Source organism: Gorilla gorilla, chromosome 2 (assembly GCF_029281585.2).
Source record: "Gorilla gorilla gorilla isolate KB3781 chromosome 2, NHGRI_mGorGor1-v2.1_pri, whole genome shotgun sequence".
Lineage (NCBI taxonomy): Eukaryota > Metazoa > Chordata > Mammalia > Primates > Hominidae > Gorilla > Gorilla gorilla.
The window spans coordinates 188235981-188261004 of record NC_086017.1 but is presented as its reverse complement, the minus strand read 5'-3'; the positions used below and the strand labels follow the sequence as shown (position 1 = coordinate 188261004).

Below are 25024 nucleotides of genomic sequence, written 5' to 3'. Positions count from 1 at the left end.
TGGTCTCAAACTCCTGACCTCGTTATCCACCCACCTCAGCCTCCCAAAGTGCTGGCATTACAGGTGTGAGCCACCGTGCCTGAGAGGTTTATTTTTGAGATCAAAGAGTATGCCATGTCTTTAGCCATAAGAGAAGCTGGGAATTTTAAATTCTAATTTCTGGTTTAGATAGTAAGTAGATTTCAGAATGTGGAAATACCCACAAATTAAAAAGTCTTTTCAAACTTGATAGATGTCCACAACAGTAAATACTTAACTGTCCCCTATCAGCATGTATACCTTCTTTTGTACTTAAACTTTCAACATCCTTAACTAGCTGTCATCTAAAAAATCTACAATTTATAAAAAGTTTGTGTTATATTCTAAATTGGTGAGTTGGTTATTTAGATCCTAAAATTGATTCTTCAGTCAGAACAAAAAAATTATAAATAACGGACTTGTTTCCAAGGTAGCTAGAATAAGTAAGGTTGTTGACAAAAGCTAAGTGTCTGTTTCACAGAGATAACTTTCTTAATGGTGGAAAGATTCTGAGTGTTATCATATTGCTACCAGGTAGCTCTGTGTCCCCTGTGAAATGTGGTACTGTTTGGTGTGGAGGTGAGAGGAACTCAAGAGTTAATTGTTGCTTATAGTAGATCACATTATTCAAAAACAGTTGCTTCCCTTCTTTACTGGGTTCTCCCTACAGGACCTCCTACTTGTGGGAGGAGTACTTCCTTGTTCCTGTGGACTTCAGGAATGGCCATGGAACTTGATTTGGCCACTGGAAGATGAGTAGAAGTGATTATTTGTCATGTCTAAGCTGAAGCCTTATTAGGAGCCATTGCATGAGTGATTTTTGCTAATTTTCCTCAGCCCCAAGAAAAATGGGCCAGATAAAGGCTATTTCTTTTGCTAGATTCCAGAATGAAGAAGATGCTTGTAGCCAACCTGTAGCTGACAACAAAAATGAGAAATACATTTTGCGCTGTCTGTTGAACCCAAGACCCTTTCAGAGTAAAACTAATTTAATAATCATAAGTACTTTCTTTCACTGTGTTGACATTTGCACTTTGGCTCAAAAGTGATGTTTTGGAAAACTTGCTGGTTAGGAAAAAATCAGTGCAGTTTCTTCAAACTATGTTCTGCAGCACCATCACCACATATTTATAGTAAACGAAGTTTTACTTGGTGGGGCATCGTGGCTCATCCCTGTAATCCCAGCACTTTGAGAGGCTGAGGCAGGAGAATTGCTTGAGCACAGGAGTTTCAGACCAGCCTGGGCAGCATAGGGAGACCTTGTCTCTATAAAAAAACCAAAAATGTTAGCTGGGCATGGTGGTGTGTGCCTGTAGTCCCAGCTACTTAGGAGGCTGAGCTGGGGTGATCCCTTGAGTCCAGGAGGTTGAGGCTGCAGTGAGCCAAAATCACGCCATTGCACTTCAGGCTGGGTGATAGAGTAAGACTACATCTCTTAAAAAAAAAAAAAAAAAGTCTTAAGAATGTCCTTGATGAAGCAGTGAAAAGTATTAATCTAAAAAAATCATGATCTGAATCTGAATCATTTTAATGGTCTTTGTGATGAAATGGGAAATGTTCATAAAATACTTATGAATGCAAAAGTATGATGGTTTCAGAGGGAAAACTCTTGGGCATTATTTGAGTTATGAGCAGAACCAGCCTTCTTTAATTTTCGCTTGAAACAGTGACTCACAATGGTGATTCTGACATGAGCATTTGAGAGATATTTTCTCAAACAAAGTGAGCTTTTACTTTAAGGAAAACAACGGACGGTATTTGTTGCCAGTGATAAAATCTGAGATTTCACGTGATAGTTTGGGTTTTGGAAAATTATTAGATACTGTGAGCTTGATAGCTTCCTGTTATTTAGACTTTTTCTGATGATCTTGGTAAAAGTAGTAGTGAATACAACTTTTTTTTTTTTTTTTTTTTTTTTTTTTTGAGATGGAGTCTCGCTCAGCTGCCCAGGCTGGAGTGCAGTGGCGTGATCTTGGCTTACCACAACCTCCGCCTCCTGGGTTCGAGACCAGCCTGGCCAACATGGTGAAACCCCCATCTCTACTAAAAATACAAAAAATTACCTGGGCATGGTGACGGATGCCTATAGTCCCAGCTACTCGGGAGCCTGAGGCAGGAGAATCACTTGAACCCGGGAGGCGGAGGTTGCAGTGAGCCGAGATCACGCCATTGCACTCCAGCGTGGGCAACAAGAGCAAAACTCCCATCTCAAAACAAACAAAGAATATCATATGAAAGCCAGAAAACTGACTTAACCTGAGGCAGTATAGTGAAGACGTACTGCTCTACAAGCCAAATGAAAGCAAATTGCTTCTGAAATTCTGTTTGTAGAGATAGAGAAACCTTTGCCAGAATGATAGCTGCATATCAGGTACTGAACTAAGCAGATCACATTTGAATACCAGCTCTTCCTTGTAGTCATTAAGATTAAAACACAGTCATCCTCTAAAAATATTTGTTTTCTGTATTAGCCAGACAGTTGTATTAAGTAGGTACTGCTAGGGATTGCAATCCTTGCATCTTTCAGTTCTTTGACAATTCTTTCAGGAACGCAAATTACTTTTGTTTGGAGGGAGAGCTCCTGGGATCTCCATCAGACTTCCTGATAAAAACTACCCTGCAACTCCACCTGTCATGGCATCAGTATGGGAATTTTGTCTGTTGGAAAACTAAGACTGCCCTTTGCAACTATATGTTGAACACCTGGAGAAGATAACCAATAAATTGGGAGGGTTAATCTACTCTGATAAATGGACTTTTGACCAAAACTTTATTATTTGGCCACTGTCATTCCTCTTTCTGACAAATGTGCCACATTGGTGCTATCTGGGTCTTTTAGAGATTTAAGAGTTAGCTTTTATAGTCCCAGAAAGGTCTGGGTGTTTCACTTTTCAAGTACATGGTTACCTTAGTAAGGGGCTGTTGATCTTTGTGGAAAGCCAAGAGGGAAATCACAGTACTTGTGATGTAATTATAGAGCTTTGTCTAAAGGATACCTTGCCTTACTGCCTTTATTCTAGAGGGTCTGCGAACTTTGAGAGGCTGTTATTTTTCTATCTTGGTGGCTTATGTCCCCCTTGTCAGGTCTCTGTATTCCATACATATTTGTTTACCCAGGTTAGGAGTTAGCAGACTTTTTCTATAGGGGGCCAGATATACAGTCACTGAAAAAAACAATGCAGTGCTGCCATTGTAGTGCTAAAGCAGCCATAAATAGTATATAAATGAGCTTTTCTGTTCCATTAAAACTTTATTTACTAAAACACAGTGGGTCAGATTTGCCTCCGGTTGTAGTTTTCATACCTCTGGTGTAGATCACATAGGATTATAGTGGAATGTCTTTATGTTACGGTTTTAGGGACTTTCCAAGGTTCCTGCAGACAAACCAGTTTGATAACCACTAGGTTCCTGTTCGTTAAGCTTGCCTGGTACCACTTGAAGTTATAATTAAACAGTAACAAAATCAACCTGTGCATTTGAGTTTTGGTTTTAAAGCTTTAGAGCAGGGGTTGGCAAACTGCAGTCTGCAGGCCAAATGTGGCCAGCCTGTGTTTTTGTGATCCACAAGTTAAAAATGTTTTCCATAATTTAAAATAATTGAATAAAGAAGATCAAAAAAAGAATATTATTTTGTGACAAGTTAAAAATTACATGAAATTCAAATTTTCATGTGTAAAGTTTTATTGAAATACAGCCACATTGATTAATTTATGTGAAGGTTATGGCTGCTTTCTTTTTCTTTTCTTTTTTTCTTTTTTTTTGGGACGGAGTCTCCCCCTGTCGCCCAGGCTGCAGTGCAGTGGTGCAATCTCGGCTTACTGCAAGCTCCGCCTCCTGGGTTCACGCCATTCTCCTGCCTCAGCCTCTGAGTAGCTGGAACTACAGGCACCCGCTACCACACCCAGCCAATTTTTTTTTTTTTTCTAAAGTAGAGATGGGGTTTCACTGTGCTAGCCAGGATGGTCTCGATCTCCTGACCTCATGATCCACCCGCCTTGACCTCCCAAAGTGCTGGGATTACAGGTGTGAGCCACCGCGTCCGGCCAGATTATGGCTGCTTTCACTTCACAACTACACAGTTGAGTAGTTGCAACAGAGACCTTTGGCCTTGGAAGAATTACTATCTGGCCCTTTACAGAAAAACGTTTTCTAACCTTGGCTTAAGATGGGGAACAATTCTTTAATGTTGTACTTAGTAACTGCCTCTTTCTTTGTCAGTGCCATGAGTCAAAAATTTATGCTGTGAGTATGTCACTTTGTGTTTTTTTTTGAGACGGAGTTTTGCTGTTGTTTCCCAGGCTGGAGTGCAGTGGTGTGATCTTGGCTCACTCCAACCTCCGCCTCCCGGGGTTCAAGCGATTTTCGTGCCCCAGCCTCCTGAGTAGCTGGGATTACAGGCATATAGCACCATGCCCAGCTAATTTTGTATTTTTAGTAGAGACGGGGTTTCTCCATGTTGGTCAGGCTGGTCTTAAACTCCCTACCTCAGGTGATCCGCCTGCCTCCCAAAGTGCTGGGATTACAGGCATGAGCCACCATGCGCGGCCTGAATATGTCACTTTCTTAACTCCAACACTGTTAGAAGCAGTCATCCCCACTCCACTGTCCTCGTATATCTGTGGCATGACCTTCATAGATTTCTACCAGTCTCACTTGTTCCCCAAAGTGTTGTTTTCTTTAGTTACTTCATTGCAGATGGCCACAGTTGATAATTTAATTTTGTTAGAGCCTGAATGAACTATCAGAGACCCATCTTATATAATTAGCTGTACCCTCACTGAATTGAAACCTAAACAATTGGATAATATTCTCAGATTCCCATTACCTTGAAAGTTTGCTCATTTACCTACTTCACAGGGTAGTTACAATAATTTAATAAGATAAATATAATCTAGTATTTTACTGAATTTTCACTTGCACAGGCACTGAGCTAAGTGCTTTTCACACATAACAAAAAATTTAATTTCAAAGGTTAGCTGATAAATATTTTAAATTTAGGAATAAATATCCCCCTGCCCCATCATCTCTTCATGTACTGTAAAAAACTTACAGCATTTACAAGTTTTAAAATCACATTAAAGTTAAAGTGGTTGACATAAATTAATATCTTTGCCTATAATATTCCTTCCTTTTTTTTTTTTGACTTGTAGATACAGTTGATTTTTGTTATTCACTGTAGTTATGTTCTTTATAGTTGCCTTGAACACCGACTTAGCAAATACTGAGCCATCGCTCCTACGGGAATTTGCAGGGTTAGGTTCCTGTAGGCCTCGGTCATAACATTTTTGTCAGCTGATCAATAGTAACTTCGTGTGTTTCTGTTTAAAGATAACTTCCTAATATATATTGTTGATTGATTAATATTGCATTTAGAGTCAACAGCACTAAAACTCTTATGAACAAAGCTTATTTCCCACACATATTTTCTCTGCAGCCTTTTTGTACTTAGCAATACTAGATAGCCCTAAGCATAGTGATCAAGTGCTATTTTAAATAGTGAAATGACCAACAGAAAGCACAAACATGTAAAAGCGTGGCACTAAATAGACCACACAAAGGACGTTTGTTTGCAGTATGATGGCTGAAACAAGGCAGAATGAATGCTGTCTTTTTTGTCTTCAGGTGGGTAAGGGTACAATGGGCACCTCAAATTTTTCACCATTTTGTGCATGTCCGCATATGATTGCAAAAGTGCCACAAGTATTAATTTTGGTGCAAGCAGGCAAATTCATAAATGTGAAATCCATGAATTGGTGAGGATTGACTGTATTTCCCTTGATGCCACTAATTTATTATTGTAAATTTATTATTTTAAATTTTTATTTCACTTGCTTCTTAAACTTATTTATTTTAATCGTAAATAGACATAAAAATTTACTATATTAACTGTTAAAAAATGTATAGTTCAATAGTGTTAAGTAAATTCCTGCTGAGGTAGGAGACGGGACTTGACTCCAGAGTTGGGGCTTGGACTTTGCACCAGGTGAAGACTAGCTGAAGCAGGGAAGAGACGAAAACACTTCTCCATAAAGACATGCCCACCAGTGTCATGTCAGTTTATCATTGCCATGGCAACACCTGAAAGTTTCTGTCCCTTTCCGTGACAACGACCTAGACGTTACCACACTTCTAGAAATTTCTGCAGAACCTGTTCCTTAGTTTGCGTGTAATTAAGAGTAGGTGTAATTAAGAGTAGGTATAAATGTGACTACAGAACTACTCCTGAGCTGGCCCTCTGGTCACACTGCTAATGGGGAAGCCCTGCTCTGCAAGGAGCAGTACTTCTGCTGCTGCTTCCACTAAAATTGCTGTCAAACACCACTGGTTCACCCTGAATTCTTTCCTGGGTAAAGCCAAGAAGCCTCCTGGGCTAAGCCTGAATTTTGCCTGTCTACCCTGCACTAAAATCAGTCTCCAGTATTCATCCTGCAAAACTGAAACTCTGTGCCCATTAAGCAACTTCTTCTCATTCCTCTCGCCTGTAGCCACTGGCAATCACTATTCTTATTTTCTGTCTTTATGAATTTGAGTATTATAGGTACCTTATGTAAGTGGAATCATGTAGTGTTTGTCTTTTTATGAACTACCTTAATATACTTAGCATAATGTCCTCACAGTCATCTATGTCGTAGCATGTGTCAGAATTTCCTTGCTTTTTAAGGTTAATGTTTCACTGTATGTATAGACCATGTTTTGTTTATCTGTTGATGGACACTTTGGTTGCTCCCGACTTTCGGCTATTGTGAATAGTGCTGCTGTGAACACGGGTGTACAAGTATCTCTTTTGAGATCCTGCTTTGTTTTGGTCCACTAACAGTTTATCTTTTATATGCGATACATACACATTGTAAAAATGAGTGAACCAACCAAATGGAACAGATGTACACTGTAAAGTGATATGTTGAAAGTTCTTAGTTTGAGCTCATTCTATTCACCAAATACAGCTGTTGTTAAGACTTCGCTATGTAACCTTGCAAATGTGTTTTTATGCACTTTCAGGTGCATATAAAAATATGTGAAAAATATTTAATACGATTTATATGTAGTTTAATAACACGAGATCATATGCATACTGTTCTGTTGATAACCTAATGCATTGTGAATATTATTCATGTAAATACAAATATATTTTGTTCTTAACTTCTACTTGGTATTCTGACTTACTTAACTTCTACCTGGTATTCTGACTTACCATAACTTTTTAGAAATCAAAATCAGTTTTTAAATTATTTAAAAGTAATGCATGCATGCAACAGAATCTCCAAATAGGATAGAATGATACAAAGAAAACTAAGATCTTTTTCCCCCATCCCCAAGCTTTCTAGAGGCAGCCACTGTTAATAGTTGTTTATTTCTTGCTTGCTTTATTTTAAATGATAAATTATACTAAAGAGTCAGTATTAACTATGGGACATATTTCATTTGAAAGCTTTGAGAAAATTGGTGCGTTTATTCTTACATTTTCTTTTTCCAGTTAAATATATTATTTTTACAAGATAAGGATTAGAGCAGGGGTGTCCAGTCATTTGGCTTCCCTGGGCCACAATGGAAGAAGAATTGTCTTGGGCCATATATAATATACACTAATGATAGGTGATGAGCTAGAAAACAAAATCGCAAAAAAATCTCATAATGTTTTAAGAATGTTTATGCGGGTTGGACAAGCTTGGATTAGAGTTTGCAACTACGTGATTTTGAACCTCCTTTTTTCCTGCAGTATGATTTTTAAAATTGAAAAACAATTATTGTTATGACTATTATTTACTTATATTTATGAGGAAGGAAATAATACTGTCATTTAACTTGTTATTAAAGGAGAATCTCCCACTGTCAGTGACAAGGGTATACTCTTGTTTTCTTTTTCACTTGTTACTTCTGGTTCATACTCAGCTGCCACTGTTTCTTCCAGGTCGTGTTGTGTTTTCTTTGTTGTTCTGCCACTTTACCTTTTCAGTTTTTTCGTATAAGTAAAATTTCAGTTCTTGAATGTCTGAAAATGCCTTTATTTTGATTCAGTGGCAAATCTGACTTGACAGCAGTGCTTTCAACCTTTTTCATGTTGTAAATTGATAGAAAATGGTAATATTTGTGTGGTGGATGAGACTGCTTGTAGCAAAGGCCTCTGGCTGCTCACCTGGTAACCTGTTGGTAGCACTCATTTGGGGAAGCTTTGGGTTATGGGAATATACGTTCAAGGTACTTTTTTCTTTTTTTGAGTTGGAGTCTCACTCCGTCACCCAGGCTGGAGTGCAGTGGCGCCATCTTGGCTCACTGCAACTTCCGCCTCCGGGTTCAAGCGATTCTTCTGCTTCAGCCTCCCGAGTGCCTGGGACTACAGGTGTGTGCCACCACGCCCAGCTAATTTTTGTATTTTCGAGACGTGGTTTCATCATATTAGCCAGGCTGGTCTCGAACTCTTGACCTGGTGATCCGTCCACCTTGGCCTCCCAAAGTGCTGGGATTGCAGGCGTGAGCCACTGCACCTGGCTGTTTCAAGGTATTTTTCTTGTAGAACTTGGTGGACACTGCTATATTGTCTTCTAGCACCTGTTACTTCTGGTTAGAAGATGAGTGTTAAGGTGATCCTAGTTTTGTTCTGGAAGCTTTCTTGGCATTCTGAAATTTTACTGGTGAGACTCCAGTTACTACAGGTATTTTTCATTTGTTTTTAATGTTACTCTGTTGAGTGTTTTCAGTTTGACAACTGAATCATTCTTCAGCTCTTGGAAAGTTTAACTTGCCCCTTCCATCTCTCTCTGTTCTCCACTTTTGCATGTCTTACGTTGTGAGTAAATGTTGGACTCTCTAGATTGTCAAATTTTCTTTTTCTTTTTTTTTTTTTAACTATATTTTTGGGTTTTTTTGCTTTACTTTCTGGGAAACGTTTATATTCTAGGCAAATGAATTTGGTGTTTAGTTATGTCCCATTTTATTACACAGTTGAGATTTTTATGCTTTAATTTTTTTTTTTTTTCCCGAGATGGAGTCTTGCTTTGTCACCCAGGCTGGAGTGCAGTGGTGTGATCTCAGCTCACTGCAACCTCTACTTCCTGAGTTCAAGCGATTCTCCTGCCTCAGCCGCCCAAGTAGCTGCGGCTACAGGCGCGCGCCAGCACTCCCAGCTAATTTTTGTATTGTCTCTTTTTTCTTTTAGTAGAGACAGGGTTTCACCACGTTGGCCAGGCTGGTCTCGAACTTCTGACCTCAGGTGATCTGCCTGCCTCGGCCTCCCAAAGTGCTGGGATTGCAGGCATGAGCCACCACACCCGGCCAGTGCTTTACTAATTTTTAATAGCCATTGCTATTTTTTTTTTCTTAAATGTGGCGTATTTTGTTTTTTAATCTTGCAGTGTGTTTTTTGAGTCCCTATGAGGATATTGAGAATTAAAATATGTTTGTCTGTTCGCTGATTTCTGTATGTTCCTCTTGCACCTTTTATACTATTAGGTTTCAGCAAATTTTTGGTGCATCTTGGTTAGTATTGTTAAAGTATGTTTCTGTTGCAGTATGTATAATGGTTCTTTTTCTATGAGGCTTCTCTCTTGAATAGTAGTTATGGTGACAGGTTCTGTGAAATGGGGTTGGGTATGGACCAGCAGTACTCCTTCTAGGGAGTATGGGTGAGGAGTCAGCAGGCACATGGTACCCTGCTCTCTTGGGTTACTGTGGTGTCTTCAGTACTTCCAAGGAGCAGTGCTTTGGTATATTTCACTCAAATGGTGAGAGATCCCTTCCTCTTTCCCTCCTTTTTCTCCCTTTTTGCTTCCAGCCCCTTTTATTTCTTTTTCTGCATTAGAGGTCTAGTGTTGCCTTCATCTTTGTGCTGTACTGCTCTCTCCAACCTGGCTACTCTCACAGAAAGCCTTACCTGGCAACGATGCCCACTTTCCCCCCTCCCTTTTTTTTTTCTCCCAGACAGGGTCTTGCTCTGTCACCCAGGCTGGAGTACAGTGATGTGATCATGGCTCACTCCAGCCTCAACCTCGAGGCTCAAGTGATCCTCTCACCTCAGCCTCCCAAGTAGCTGGGATCACAGGAGTGCGCCACCACCCCAACTAATTTTTACTTTTTATAGAGATGGAGTCATACCATGTTGCCCAGGCTGGCCTCACACTCCTGGACTCAATCAGTCCTCCCACCTTGGCCTCTCAAAGTGCCGAAATTGCAGGTGTTTGCCACTGCACCCAGCCAATGCCCACCTTTTATAGAGATTCCTTTTCTGGCTTTATCCTTACCTTTAAGAGCTGCCACCAATCAGCATCTCTGTTCACAGGGTCAGAGGATGGGGTCATCTGTCCAGAATGTGGGTAATGCAGTGCCCTGATGAAGTACCATCATTGTTTCCTTCTTCTTGTAGTTGTGATTAGTATATAACTTGGAACTTCTCTAGTGTGGCCTTGAAAAGCCTTTCATGTCTTAAACGTGGGTTTTTTTGTCAGTCTGTTTTACTTTCAACCTGACCAAAATTCTTTAGAATTTATCATCATCCAGTGACATCTACTCGCTTTGCAACAGTGCTGTTGTTTCATTTTATCTTTGAGACAGGGTCTTGCTCTGTCATGCAGGTTGGAGTACAGTGGTATGATCACAGCTCACTGCAGCCCCAACCTCACAGGCTCAGTTGATCCTTCTACCTTAGCCTCCCTAGTAGCTAGGTACTGCCACCATTCATGGCTAATTTTTATTTTTTTTTTGTAGAGTCGGGGTTTTGCCATGTTGCCCAAGCTGTTCTCAAACTCCTGGACTCAAGTAGTCCACCTGTCTCAGCCTCCCAAAGTGCTGGGATGACAGGCCTGAGCCAAGGACCCTGGCCTTTTATTTCATTTTAGTTTAAATCTTTTCCCTTCATTTTGCGTTGGGCCTTGGGAAGGAGGAGCAGTAGATACATTTGTCTGCCTTGAACTGTAATTGGCTAATTTAGGACTGTGAATGTTCCCAGACATGCCTCTCTTCTTAAAAAATGTTTGATTTTATTTTTAATTAATTAACTAATTCATGTATTTATTTTGAGACAGAGTCTCGTAACTAATTCATGTATTTATTTTGAGACAGAGTCTCGTTCTGTTACCCAGTGGAGTGTGGTGGTATGATCACAGCTCACTGCCTCCTAAACCTCATGGGCTTAATCAATTGATCTTCCTGCCTCAGCCTCCCGAGTAACCGGGACTACAGGCACACGCCACCACGCCCTGACGATTTTTGTATTTTTTGTAGAGACGAGGTTTTGCCATGTTGCCCAGGCTGGTCTCGAATTCCTGGGCTCAAGCAATCCACCCGTCTTGGCCTCCCAAAGTGCTGGGATTACAGGCGCAAGCCACCATGCCATGCCGGGCCATGTCTTTCTCTAAGGTACATTACTTCTTTAGTATATAGTGCCTTAGAAGAATTAATCAGTCATCTTTCCCCCCCATAACATTTTAATTTTAATGTATGCCATAATGCTTAAAGCTGTTTTCTGGGCTTATGGCCTGTTATAGAAGTAAGCATGCATAGTCATTGTCATATTGCTTGCCGTCACTTGCTGAGTGCTTTTTCTGTATATAAGGTTACACGTGTGAGTGAGGTCATCTTTTTTGAGAGACCGTATATATTGGAGGATATTTATCCAATCACTCATGACAACAGTCAGAAAACTGATAATATTGAGTAATTGTCTTTAGTGAAGCATAGTAAAGCAGGGAAACATTTTTGAAAATGATTTAGTAAAAGCCCTGGGGGAAGAGAGTGAAAGACAGGACCAGCCAGTTCATTTTTTCTTTGCCGTATTATGGTTGTACACTATAGTTTTAGGGCACACTTCAGCAGGGGAGAAATATGGTACTTATGCCCCAAATGCCTTTTCACGTGACGCCTTTTAAACCCTGTTTATTTATCTATTTTTGATAACGTAGGACATTATGATAGATTTTTACTACTCCAATGTTTTAAACATCAGGATTTTGATTAAAAATTGAGAGGATGGCCAGGCGTGGTGGCTCATGCCCACGATCCTAGCACTTTGGGAGGCCGAGGCGGGTGGATCACTTGAGGTCAGGAGTTCAAGACCAGTCTGGCCAACGTGGTGAAACCCTGTCTCTACTAAAAGTACAGAAATTAGCTGGGTGTAGTGGCTGGCGCCTGCTTGCCACTTGGAGGCTACTTGGGAGGCTGAGGCAGGAGAATCACTTGAATCTGGGAGACGGAGGTTGCAGTGAGCCGAGATCCGCACTTTTGCACTCCAGCCTGGGCAATAAGAGGAAAAAAAAAATTGAGAGGTATGTCAGTGCATACAACAGTAAGACAGTGCTTTTGTCTATGGCTTTTGGACTTTTGGACTGTGATTCACAGGTACCTATCTCTGCCTTATACATGTGTGTATATAAAACTGAAATTAGTTTCATGAAACAATATTTGCCTTTCATGTGATGCACTCGTATTACATTCATTAAAAAAGGATATGGCTCACTAAATTTATTTTATGATCCACAAACTGATTGTGACCTGCAGTTTGAAAACCCCTGATTTTAGATACTGATCTATTGGAATAAAGGGAAGATGGAGAGATTTGGATTCCAGTAGATCTTGGTTCGTCTGGCTTAACAGTTTTAGGTAATTTCCTCATTGGGAAGGAATAAAAAGCACTCTGGGGTTAATCCCAGAAGGCCAATTCCAGCCCTCTGGGATTAACCTCCAGAGTGCTTTTTATTTACATGGTTTAAAAAAAAACAGCCTTCCACCAGAATGTAAATGCCAGTAGAGCAGGAATCTTGTCTTTGTTGGAAGATGTCAGTGATTTCATTACAATTGCTTATTTTTGCAGCTGTAAGCTGGAAATAATATCTTGTTAGCTTGGTTGTCATCACTGGAAATATATACAAAGTGGGCCAGGCGCGGTGGCTCACGCCTGTAATACCAGTGCTTTGGGAGGCCGAGGCGGGCGGATCACGAGGTCAGGAGATCCAGACCATCCTGGCTAACATGGTGAAACGCTGTCTCTACTAAAAATACAAAAATTAGCCAGGCATGGTGGCGGGCGCCTGTAGTCCCAGCTACTCAGGAGGCTGAGGCAGGGGAATGGTGTGAACCCGGGAAGCGGAGCTTGCAGTGAGCTGAGATTGCACGACTGTACTCCAGCCTGGGCGACAGAGCAAGACTCCGTCTCTAAAAAAAAAAAAAAAAATATATATATATATATATATACACACACACACACACACACAAACACACAAAGTGCGGCCTTGTGCGGTGGCTCACACCTGTAATCCCAGCACTTTTGGAGGCCGAGGTGGGTGGATTACCTGAGGTCAGGAGTTTGAAACCAGTCTGGCCAACGTGGCGAAACCCCATCTCTACTAAAAATACAAAAATTAGTCGGACGTGGTGGTGTGCACCTGTAACCCCAGCTACTCGGGGGGCTGAGGCAGGAGAATCTCTTGAACGTGGAGACAGAGGTTGCAGTGAGCAGAGATGGCACCATTGCACTCCTGCCTGAGTGACAGCACTGCACTCCAGCCTGAGTGACAGAGCAAGACGCTGTGTCAAAACACACACACAGACACACACACACACACACACACACACACTGCCTTGCAGTGCCAGGAGTGATACAGATATTTAATAATTGGAAGGCTTTTATTATCATCATTATTTTTACTATATACCCGTTAGTTTATTAAGTAGGCTCTGAGATTCAACTTTATTCTTGCTTTTAGAGAGACAACATGTTATTACTAGAGGCGTGTAGATATAACTGCCATACAGGGTGAGGTGGATGTTAGTAGAGTATGTAAGAGGTATTGTATCTTAGAGGAGGCAGTCAGGGTAGGGAAATTACAGATGTATTCCGTATTTAAAAATTTTAAGGAACAGAGTCTCTCTTAAATTACCACCAGCTAAATGGGGTATTTCTTTAAGGAAACATAAGGGGGAAAGACCGGAATTATCTTAAAGCTGCAAAGCCAAGTGTTTCAGGAAATTGTAGTACTGTTTTGCCTATAACTGATTGTTTTCACTTTCTGGCTTCATGGATAATTGGCATGTGTTCTAGAATGTAACACATTCTTAGGGACTGAATTATCATGTATTCCCCTTAGTAGCAACAGTACTAGGCTTCCAAGTCTAGTGTTCTGCCATAATTCTGTTTTCTCTCTTTCTCTCTGCTCCCAATAGACCAGGCTTTCCTCTGATTTATGGTTCCTGCTTGTTGCTATGTGACTTGTGGTGACCTCTTTCATACTCTTGGTTCCTTCACTCCAGGTTTTTTGTTCGCAAGCAACAGAAACAGTCTAGTTATCTGAAGCAAAAAACGGGAAAGATGGGGAAGTTCACTGAATTAACAAAAACAGAGGAATAAAGAATTAGGTTGTAGACATCACAGTGGGCTGACTTGGCAGTGGTTAAGAATCAGTTTGAATTATTTTCCTGTATAATTTCTCTCTCTTTACATTCACATATGTAGGAGACTGTCTGATTTGCCTAGCTGGAGTTATGTTCCAGTCCTTTGCCCGGGGAAGAAGAGGGCACTGTGATTGAAAACCCCAAGACTGTGCAGAAGAAGCTGTGTAGTTTCTCTAAAGCAAAAGCGGAAGACTAAAAACAACAGACGTCCAATATATAGTGTTAACATGGAGTGTTACTTTTTTTTTTGAGATAGGAGTCTCATTCTTTCGCCCAGGTTGGTGTGCAGTGGCGCGATCTTGGCTCACTGCAACCTCTGTTTCACCCTCCTGAGTGGCTGGGCTTACAGGTGTGCGCCACCATGCCCAGCTAATTTTTGTATTTTTAGCAGAGATGGGGTTTCACCATGTTGGCCAGGCTGGTCTCGAACTCCTGACCTCAAATGATCCATCTGCCTCCGCCTCTCAAAGTGTTGGCATTACGGGTGTGAGCCACCACACCTAGTGCATAGAGTGTTACTTCTGTGCATGTATGCGTATATTATTATGTAGAATAACATGTAGTGTTACTTCTGTGTGTCTGCATATGAGTGTATTATTATAGTCTAACTCCAGAGAGAAGATATGTATGACTGTTAACCATGCCTAGTATAGACTGTGTTTATTGGGCACACACCTGGTGTAAAAAGTGAGCAGAACTTTGATGCAACATGCAATGAAAGCTCAGGATGTGTATCTTGAAACTATGCCATATTGTCGGGGGATGGTAAATACAGATAATGTCAATCCAAGGATTGTGGATTCGTTTATTTATTTTATTTATTTATTTTTTATTTTTTGAGACAGAGTTTTGCTCTTGTTGCCCAGGCTGGAGTGCAGTGGCGCAGTCTTAGCTCACTGCAGCCTCTGCCTCCCAGGTTCAAGCTATTCTTGTGCCTCAGCCTCCTGAGTAGCTGGGATTACAGATGTGCGCCACCATGCCCGGCTAGTTTTTTGTATTTTTATTAGAGACGGGGTTTGGCCATGCTGGCCAGGCTGGTCTCAAACTCCTGACAGGTAGTCCTCCTGCCTTGGCCTCTGAAAGTGCTGGGATTACAGGCGTGAGCCACTGCACCTGGCCGATTCATTTATTGTAAGTAGTGAAATTATATGATTGTATTTATCTCAGAGCATTCATTCTGGAGGGTAGTATATGTATTGTTGAGGTGAGGGTGAAGGGCGGTGTGAGCAGTTACAGGCATCAAGAACAGTAAGAAAGCTATTGGGTTGAAATCTGAATTCATAAGGCTCTCTGTGATCTGCCCCTGCCTACCTCTGATTTAATTTCCTGCCATTTGTTTATTGCTTGCCACTCTGTAGTCACCCTTACTTTTGTGGGAATCAAACTTGTTCTTTCCTTAGAGCCTATCCCTGGTTGTCACTTTGTTGGATTCTTGTCATTTGTACCTCATTTCATGTTCCCCATCTCCTTTCCTGCCTATGTTCTCTAATCCCATTTTGTCTCTATGACTTTTCACTATCGTATCATTCGGTTTTATTTTTTTAACCACTGTTATTACAATCTGTTAACCTTTCTTTCCCCCCATCTCTGTTAACAGTGGCAGTTGGACAAGGTTTGATTGCTAAAGAAAAGTCACATGATCCAAAGTAACAGTGCTCATCAATCTGTGGTTTATTGCTGAAAAACAATACTTAAAGCAAGTGCTTTCAAGTTAGGTTGCACATCACAAGCAAAGGGTGCCTCCCATCAGTGGACCTGAAGGAGCTAAGTGTGAGGTTCAATTGTCCCCCTTCTGTAGGGCCATATGGATATCTTTCTTTCTTGGATCAGGATCACTGATGTGCGCAGAGAACACCTTGGAACCAGGGATCCCATAGTGGAATCTCAGTGGGGCTTATATTCCTGCTGGCCACATAGGCATATTTTTGCTACATAACCAGCCTTAATGGCAGAAACCTCAAGGGGCTCACCAAAACCAGGTGCAAACCATCAGTCTCACTGTTAACAGTAAACAATGCTGACAAGCCGGTACAGACAGGCCATAGCTCATGGGATTCATGGTTTCAGAGCAACATTATTAATCAGTATGTTTGGTACTTTGACCAGGTATCAGTGCCATGCCATTACCTCTCTTATTTCAGGAATGTACACAGGACAGTTCCAGCCTTCTGGGGTTAACAATCAGAGTGCTTTTTGTTTCCTTTTTTTTTTTTTTTCTTAAACTTCCACTAGAATGTAAATGCCAGTAGAGCAGGAGTCTTGTCTTTGTTGGAAGATGTGATGATTTCGTTAATGTGTTTTAAGATTTGACAAAGGATATTCAGGGCTGGGTATGGTGGCTCACGCCTGTGATCCCAGCACTTTGGGAGACCAAGGAGAGTGGATCACTCGAGGCCAGGAGTTCAATACCAGCCTGGCCAACATGGTGAAACCCTGTCTCTACTGAGAATACAAAAATTAGCCGGGCATGGTGGTACATGCCTGTAATTTGGGAGGCTGAGGCGGGAGAATCACTTGAACCCGAGAAGCGGAGCTTGCAGTGAGCCGAGATCACGCCACTGCACTCCAGCCTGGGCAACGGAGTGAGACTCTGTCTCAAAAAAAAAAAAAAAAAAAAAAAAAAAAGATATTCAGAATGACAATGTGTTTTTTTAATTTAGTTTTTTTTTTTGTTTTCTCAACTTTTAGGTGTGGGAATAAGTATCTTTGGAAGACCAGGCACTTTATGCAGTGTTGAGCTCAGGAGGCAGTGAGTGTTAAGGAATGGGTGTAAAAGTGAGTGTGATTCTCTTTCCCATCTTGCTATTCCTTTATTTTTCTTGGACTCTCTCTTAAGGGTCTTTATGATTAGGCAAATAGCTTTTGACTTTTTTTGTGTGTGTTGCTATGTGTCTTTGAATGAAGAGTTAGGCATTCAGTATGTTCTCTTTGAAGTGTCTCCTACGCTTGACATGGATTCCCGATTTGCTGAAGAAGTTCTCAATATATTCTCTGAAACCTAGTTTCTGTTGCCATTGTGCTACTGACTGCGTGATAAGCCTCAGTACGTTTTAAAATTTTTTATTTTAGAGACAGGGTCTTGCTATGTTGCCCAGACTGGTCTCTAACTCCCTTGTCTCAAACAATCCTCTTAACCTCAGCCTCCCAAGCAGCTGGGACTATAGGTGCAAGCACTTTCGGAGGACGACGGGGGCAGATTGCTTGAGCTCAGGAGTTCTCAATCAGCCTGGGCAACATGGCAAAACCCCATCTCTACTAAAAATACAAAAATTAACCAGGCGTGGTGGGATGCATCTGTTGTCCTAGCTACTTGGGGGACTGAGGTGAGATGATCGCGTGAGCTTGGGAGATCCAGGCTGCAGGGAGCTGTGTTTGTGCCACTGCACTCCAGCCTGGATGACAGAGAAAGACCCTGTCTTTCCAAAAAAGCAGAAAAGATGCTTGCTCTCTGTGTAGTAAGTTATATGAGAACAAAAGTTGCTATTCAAAGTTCTCAATAAGCCACTTACCAAGAAATAAAACAGTTCACATCGGTTCTAATGTTTTAAATTACAGTGTACTAAAAGAATGATTTTTTTTTGTCTTTTTTTCCTGAGATGGAGTCTTGTTCTGTCACCCAGGCTGAAGTGCAGTGGTGTGATCTTGGCTTACTGCAGCCTCCACCTCCTGGGTTTAGGTGATTCTCCTGCCTCAGCCTCCCGAGTAGCCAGGACTATAGGTGTGCACCACCACGCCCAGCTAATTTTTACATTTTAGTAGAGATGGGGTTTCACCATGTTGGCCGGGCTGGTCTCGAACTCCTGACCTCAAGTGATCTGCTTCCTTCGGACTCCCAGAGTGCTGGGATTACAGGCGTGAGCCACTGCGCCTGGCCCGTTTTACAATGTTTTGATTATACGTTGATAACTGATAGTAAATGTTTTTAATATCTTGACCAAATTTTTAAAGTAATGGAACAATTCACAGTGATTAAGATCACCTTGTTCAGTTTCAAATCTTGGTGATTTTTACAGTCCCACACTACCATCCAAAATGTGAACTGCCGCTATATGTTTAAGCAAAAAACCTCCCAAACTCCTTAAAGTGACTCAATAGTGTTTCAGACAGTGAATTCTTCGTTGTCTCTTCTAACTTTCAGGTCCATTGAAGATTAAATAGAACAGCATGTTTGATACGCTTTTCTTGTACTTAGGACTTGAGTTTCTGCAGCTGTTATAGATCTCAGGTCTTCCCTAAATTGCCAGATATTGATACTAGTAGTCTAATGAGCTGTGTGAAGAATAGTATACAAGATAGCAAGTAACAACAATGATTGCAATCCAAAGTGTTTCTTGAGCACCTGCTATACCAGGTACTGTGTTTTTAGGTTTTGGAGATAAATAACATTAGGTCCCCTGTGTTCTTTTTTTCTTCACACTCTATAAAGGGCAGACAGATGAAAGGATAGTAGAAGGAGTTATATCGTAGAAGAATTTTTAATGATACTGACAATTACAGATAATTTTAAACACTTTTAAGATGTTGCAATTCTGTGCTGTTTTATATGATGTTAGAGATACCATAAAAGAAATGACTCAAGGGACTTGGGAACTAGATATACAAGTTGAGCTTCTGTATGTAGGTCAGGTGGCAGTGTGTTGAGATACATACCATAACACAAAGGGTTTTTTAATGTAATAATACATTATGGAAAGAATTATACTTGGGCAGCAGGTTCCACATTGATTATAATCTATGGCAGATTACTCTTTAAAACAATCAAACTTTTGTATTGTTGAATGCATTTTATGAGAAGAGAACTGTAGGTTAGTTCACCAACTGAATGTTGTTTTGCTGAAACTGGGTTTTGCTAAAACTGCCATTCTAATGCTCTTATTCCTTAAGCCTAAACTTATATGGTTAAATATTACAACCGTACACTATGTACAGTCACTTGAAAAGGATTTGATTTGGACATTTCTCTGTAAAAGCTTGACTTGTGCCCTTTTTTTTTTTTTTTTTTTTGCTGAAAACGGGGAATGAAATCAAGGATATATTGATTTTAATTATTTACTAAAGACATATTTATTGAATATTTATGGAGAGCCAGTGCCAAGAATTCTGAGGGATATGAAAATGCTTGTTAGTAGGCTACCATGGAACTTAGTTTAATAGGTGAGAAAGTCTTGAATGTGAATAGCTGAACAAGTAATACAAGTTGGCAGTATTTTATGGGTGTTACAAGTGATGACTTAGGTTCAAAGGAATAAGCAGTTATTTCTAGCTGGAGGAATCAGAAGGTTTCGTGGATGTAGGACTTGAAAGGCATCTTATGGACATATTAGTAGAAGATGTACTAATTGGAGCAAACAACACTGGGAAGGTCCTGATGATTTAAAGCTTCTCTGATGTATCTTAATTTTATTACATAACCGATGTGTAACAAATGATTGGATTATTAATATTACCATTTTTTGGTCTTAAAAAATATTGTTGTGTTAGATGATTCAGCATAGTATTGTAGTTCTCAAAGCGTGATCCTTGGCAGCATCAACATCTCCTGCTAACTTGTTGGAAATGCAGATTCTTGGCTGAATCCCATATCTAGCCGTTGAGTCAGAAAGTGGTGTGGGATTCAGCACCCTGTGCTTTAATTTAACAGGTCTTATTTTGACAGAGGCACTTCTACTTAATGACTACCTTTTTAAAAATGCGGTAACTGATGCTCACTTTGGCAGCACATATGTTAAAATTGGAATGATACAAAGATTAGCATGTCCCCTGCACAAGGATGACACACAGTTTTACAAAGTGTTTCATATTTTTTATTACGCACTGCATGCCTGTATCAAAATGTCTTGTGTAGGTGAAGGGGGTATAGCTCAGGGGTAGAGCATTTTGACTGCAGCAAAATGTCTTGTGTACTTCATAAATATATACACCTACTGTGTACTCCAAAAAATTAAAAACAAAAGAAATGTGGTATCTGTATCAACTGTATTGGCTAATAATGATTAATAGCCCATTCCATAATTTGATTAAAAGTCATTCCGTAGCTTACTATTTGAAGTATAAAATCTTTGTCAGTTTGGAGGGTAATTTTTTTACTTGGAAATTTGAAAACTTGGAAATTGAATAAATTAGTGAGCTATTTTAATTGTCTTAGTGAATCATAAAGAAAATTGCCAGCACTTCTCCATGGCACGTCAAGTATACTGGCTGTTTTATTGCCTCCTAGAATTTAAAAATGAGTTATTGTAGTCATTGGTTATATATATATTCATATATGAAACATGTCCTGATGTGTATTTTTCATTCTTGTGAAATAAAAAAGACACTTGTCAGTTTTATACTAAATGTTTTTTAAAATCTTGTTAATTCATTATTTCTAATTAAATGCTAGTAATTGAGGAACGGCCAGACTATTTTCCAAAGGACTGCAGCATTTTGCATTTCCACCAGCAGTGAATGAGGGTTTCAGTTTCTCATCTTTCTCATATCCTTGTCAACCCTTATCACTGTTTTTTTGTTGATTGCCATCCTAATTGGGTGTGAAGTAGTACCTCATTGTGATTTTGTTCTGCATTTCTCCTGATAGCTGGTGATGTTGAGCGTATTTTCATATGCTTATTGGCCGTTTGTATTTTACTCTTTGGGGTATCTGTTCAGATTTCAAAATTGGCTTGTCTTTTATTGAGTTGTAGTATTTCTTCATATATTCTGGATGCAAATGGTATGATTCATATCTGTGATATGATTTACAAAACTTTTGTCCTGTTCTGTGGGTTTTCACTTTCTTGATGGTGTCTTTTGAAATGAAAATGTTTTACATTTCTATGATCTCAGTTTGTTTTTTTTCTTTTGTTTCTTGTACTCTTGGTGGCATATCTATGAAACCATTGCCTAATCCAAGGTCATAAAGATTGACCTGTATGTTTTCTTCTAAGTGTTTCAGAGTTTTAGCTCTTAGTTCTATAACCCAGTTTGTGATAATTTTTTATATGGTGTGAAGTAGGGTTCTAAATTCATTTCTTTTGCATTTAGCTGTTCAGTTGTCGTAACACCATTTGTCAGCCTCAGTTACAGTGACAGATTTTTATGAATTTTTATCTAGACTTTCTAGATCTTACTAGCAGTTGAGGAGATTTTGAGTTTTACTATTCTCATTGCATTGTCAATTAAGAGAATAAATTTATTAAGTATTGAAGAAAAAGATGCCGTGAGTTAAGCACTGTGTTCCCTTTTAGGAGTCTTTAAGGAGAAACTGGAATAGGTTTTTGAAATTGATAGGTCACACATTTTTTAAAGGAGAATGAGAGAATGGGAGAAAGGCCTTCCAGTAGCTAAAGATTTTCATTTAAAGCTGAGGAGTTTGTTTATTTAGCCCTATAGCACATAAGAAATAGTTATAGTTAGACATATTTGAATCATAGAGAAGAATGATTTTTCAAATAATTACTAATAGAACTGTCTAATAACTTGGTAAAGTAGTGCCAATTATTGGAGGAGCTCAAGTGAGGTTGAATGATGGGTCATTAAAAGTACAGAAATGATTTCTGCATTGAAAACAAAGGTTGTTGACAGAGTTCTGGGATTTCTAGTTAGTCATGTGACTATGCTAGGATTTCCATTTTCTTTCACATTTGTGAAGGTTTTCTGCTTGGGATCCATCCTTCCCCAGACTTCTGTCAAGTTATTGGAAGGAAAGTGAGGGAAAACAGGAGGTTATTGTCTTGCAGGATTAAATGATAGAAATACTCCAGTTTTTGATTAGCTAATGTTATTATGCCTTACCCTGAAAATTGGTCTCATCGCTTGATCTAGTTCTTTTTGGCTTCTTTAGTCCTTTGTTCTTTAAGTAACACAGTGAAGAGTGAGAATGAGAGACACTAGCAACAGTGACTGTTGAGATGAGAACTAAACATTAAAGTATCCTCTAACATCAAATTTGTGCATTGTTGTGGTTTGTAGATTGTGAATTGAAGAAAGCTGCATGAATTGTAGGAAAATGTAAATTGTGATAGTGTAAATGGAATTTCTTTGTCATCCTTTCATGAAAATAAAATTTACTGATTCAGGGAATTATGTTCTTATTTTGTAAATGATCCACTTGAAGAGTAGATTGTTCAAAATGTACTCAGGAGAAAACGTACTAGTGCGTATTTGTACTTTTTGATGGGTATGTTTGAATCATATGTTTTAAGGTTTGGAAAAATCTGATTATATAATCTGATTGAGGCAAATGAATGAATTCAGTCACCTGGTTTTCAGTCAGAATATTTTGAGAATCTTTTAGCTATAATGCTCTGAAACTTCAAAGTAAAATATTAATCAAAGCAGAATTGGAAGCATGAGAAAATTAGGTATCTTTTTTCTTTGAAGTGAGATTTTTGGAATAATCTTTTAAATAGGAAAACCTTTTTTGAGCTTAGCCTCTTCCATGTTTAAAATATTTATCTTGTTTGCCCAATTGTAGGGGTTTTCTCTGTTAAAGATTTGAGCATAGTCTGAATCTCCTTGGTTGGAAATAATTGGCTCCAAATGAAAGCTTCTTATCAGTGATGTTGGTGTAGGTATGCTCAATGAGTGATGTAAATCAATTAATATGAAGATGTTATGTAACTTTTTAAGGCTTGAATTTTAAACTTTTAATGTATGTACTTTATGATTAGGAAGGTAAATACTGTTTTTAGTATGATATGAGTTCTCCCTTGAAGTTACTGTACATTTTTAAAAAAACTATTACAATATACTAATCAAGATTTTCTTTTTGTCTGTTTTTGAATGGACCACTTAAAGATTGCTGCTGTTCACAGGTTTCTCTGCAGATTTCTTATAGGAGTTAGCAAAATACTTCTATTTCCCCTCCTCTCGATTAAGAGATACAAGACACATGTGTGCGACATAAGACAAAATGTGGGGAGAATATTACTCATGATGTTTGGTTTTCTGTGGCTGACTTTTTTCATAATGTTTAACAGTTCTATTACTTGAATTTAGAGAGGGATTCATTGTGCTAAAAAGTACCTCCACATTCAACTGTAATAAGCCACATTATTAAAACACTGTTGGAGTTGGAAGATAAAGATACTGTTGATGCTCATTTTTTGGTATTTGTGGATGAGCCTGAAACGACTAATATTTAATCACGAGTCTTTTCTGCACTTATGTGATCTTCTGTGCTTTGATTTGCAACTATCTCCACTGTTTAAAGAACCTGTTGCTCTTTGCAACTGCCTTATTTAGCCCTATCTGCTAGAAGCCATTGATCCAAGAACTCTGCTTTTCCTCACACTCGACTTTAATAGCATTATGAAAGCTAGCCCAGTAAAACTGAATTTCCAACAATGTGGCTTCAGTTGTTGGTGGACTTGCAGTATTTTAGGTCAGATATCTTTCTTCTTCAAGTGCACAAGAGGTATAGAGTAAAATTTGACATCTGTGTTAGAGGCAGATCTCATGATAATGTTAAGGGATTTCGGTCATTACTTTGCAATTTTCAGGGTACATGCTGAACTTCTTGGTGCTCTTCTCTTAGTTCTATTACATCACCTCTTCTATGACCCCAATCAGGTGTGACATTCTTAACTGAATTCTTAGATGCTTTGACACAGGCTTACAGTGTTTTTTTTTTTTAATCTGTCTTATATAAGTTATGTATTAGAGGAGGAGGGAGTGTTTTAATTGTTAGGTACTCTATAGTACCTAACAGAATGTATTCCATTTAGTAAACACAGTCTTAAGTAATAAGTAAATTTGACAGTAATGCTCAGAAGCAGCATTTTGGTGAATTAATCAACGTTGTAGAAATTATCGATTAATGTCCTTTTAATTAATAGAATAAAACGTTGCTTATTAATACTTTAGATTTCAACACTTCATGGTTTCACCTTCACATCAGTTAATTGGGATGCTGGGATCATCCTAAATGTATTTATTTGTAGGATTGGGATGAGGGTTGTTCTTGCATTGTGATTCTTTCAATCCCGTTCTCTCTAGGACTTCTAGTAATTCTAGGTTTCCAGTAATTAATGGCTCTTTTTATTAGTTGGAAGTTTCATGAATTTTTTTTTTTTTTATCTTTAGCTAAGAACATTCTAAACCACTTGCAGTATTTAAACGTGTCAGACATGAAGGTAGCCTTAATGGAAACAGGCTTGCCTTCTGTAAACCTCACAAGGAACAGCCTCGATGGGATTGTGAGTTTCATTTCCCATGTGCCGAAAAGAGGCGGAGCTCAGAGCCAATGATGAAAGATGTTACTTAATCCTTTTAGACTACAAAATTTATGTTAATTACCAGATAAGACCTTTTCCCTCAGGGAGTTTAGTATTTAAAGAGAACGTTAATGCATGTAATTTATAATCTGCATGAATTTAGTCTGGCTAAAAAAATTGCACATTGTTTGGAAGGGAGGCTAATGTTTGAAAGAAAGATGCGTGTGAAGTCAAATTGGGACTTATTTCTAGAGGAGATAGACTATGGATAGGCTATGGAGGGGAAGAAAAAGATTGACATCCAGCAAGATTTCTCAATGGACTTTATTTTTAAGCTTTTATTATGACAAATTTGAAAATAATAAAAGAATAATGAATTACCGTATCCTGTTGGTTAGCTTCAACAGTTATCTGCATATGTTGAATTTAGTTGT

General features: G+C 39.2%; 1 protein-coding gene and 1 non-coding gene across 8 annotated transcripts in view; both read left to right on the top strand.

Moving 5' to 3' along the window:
* Window positions 1-25024, top strand: part of TBL1XR1 (TBL1X/Y related 1) — a 173460-nt gene that overhangs the window by 50042 nt on the left and 98394 nt on the right. The window contains exon 2 of one of the 7 annotated variants that reach the window (XM_019024147.4): window positions 17083-17169. The exons of the other annotated variants lie outside the window; for them this stretch is intronic. Within the exon in view, the coding sequence (XP_018879692.1) occupies window positions 17158-17169 (12 nt within the window). The 5' untranslated portion in view covers window positions 17083-17157. The remainder of the gene's footprint in view (window positions 1-17082; window positions 17170-25024) is intronic. 7 annotated transcript variants of the gene reach the window in all.
* Window positions 20096-20199, top strand: LOC115934099 (U6 spliceosomal RNA). The gene has a single exon (XR_004069947.1). It is a non-coding gene; the product is annotated as a U6 spliceosomal RNA (small nuclear RNA).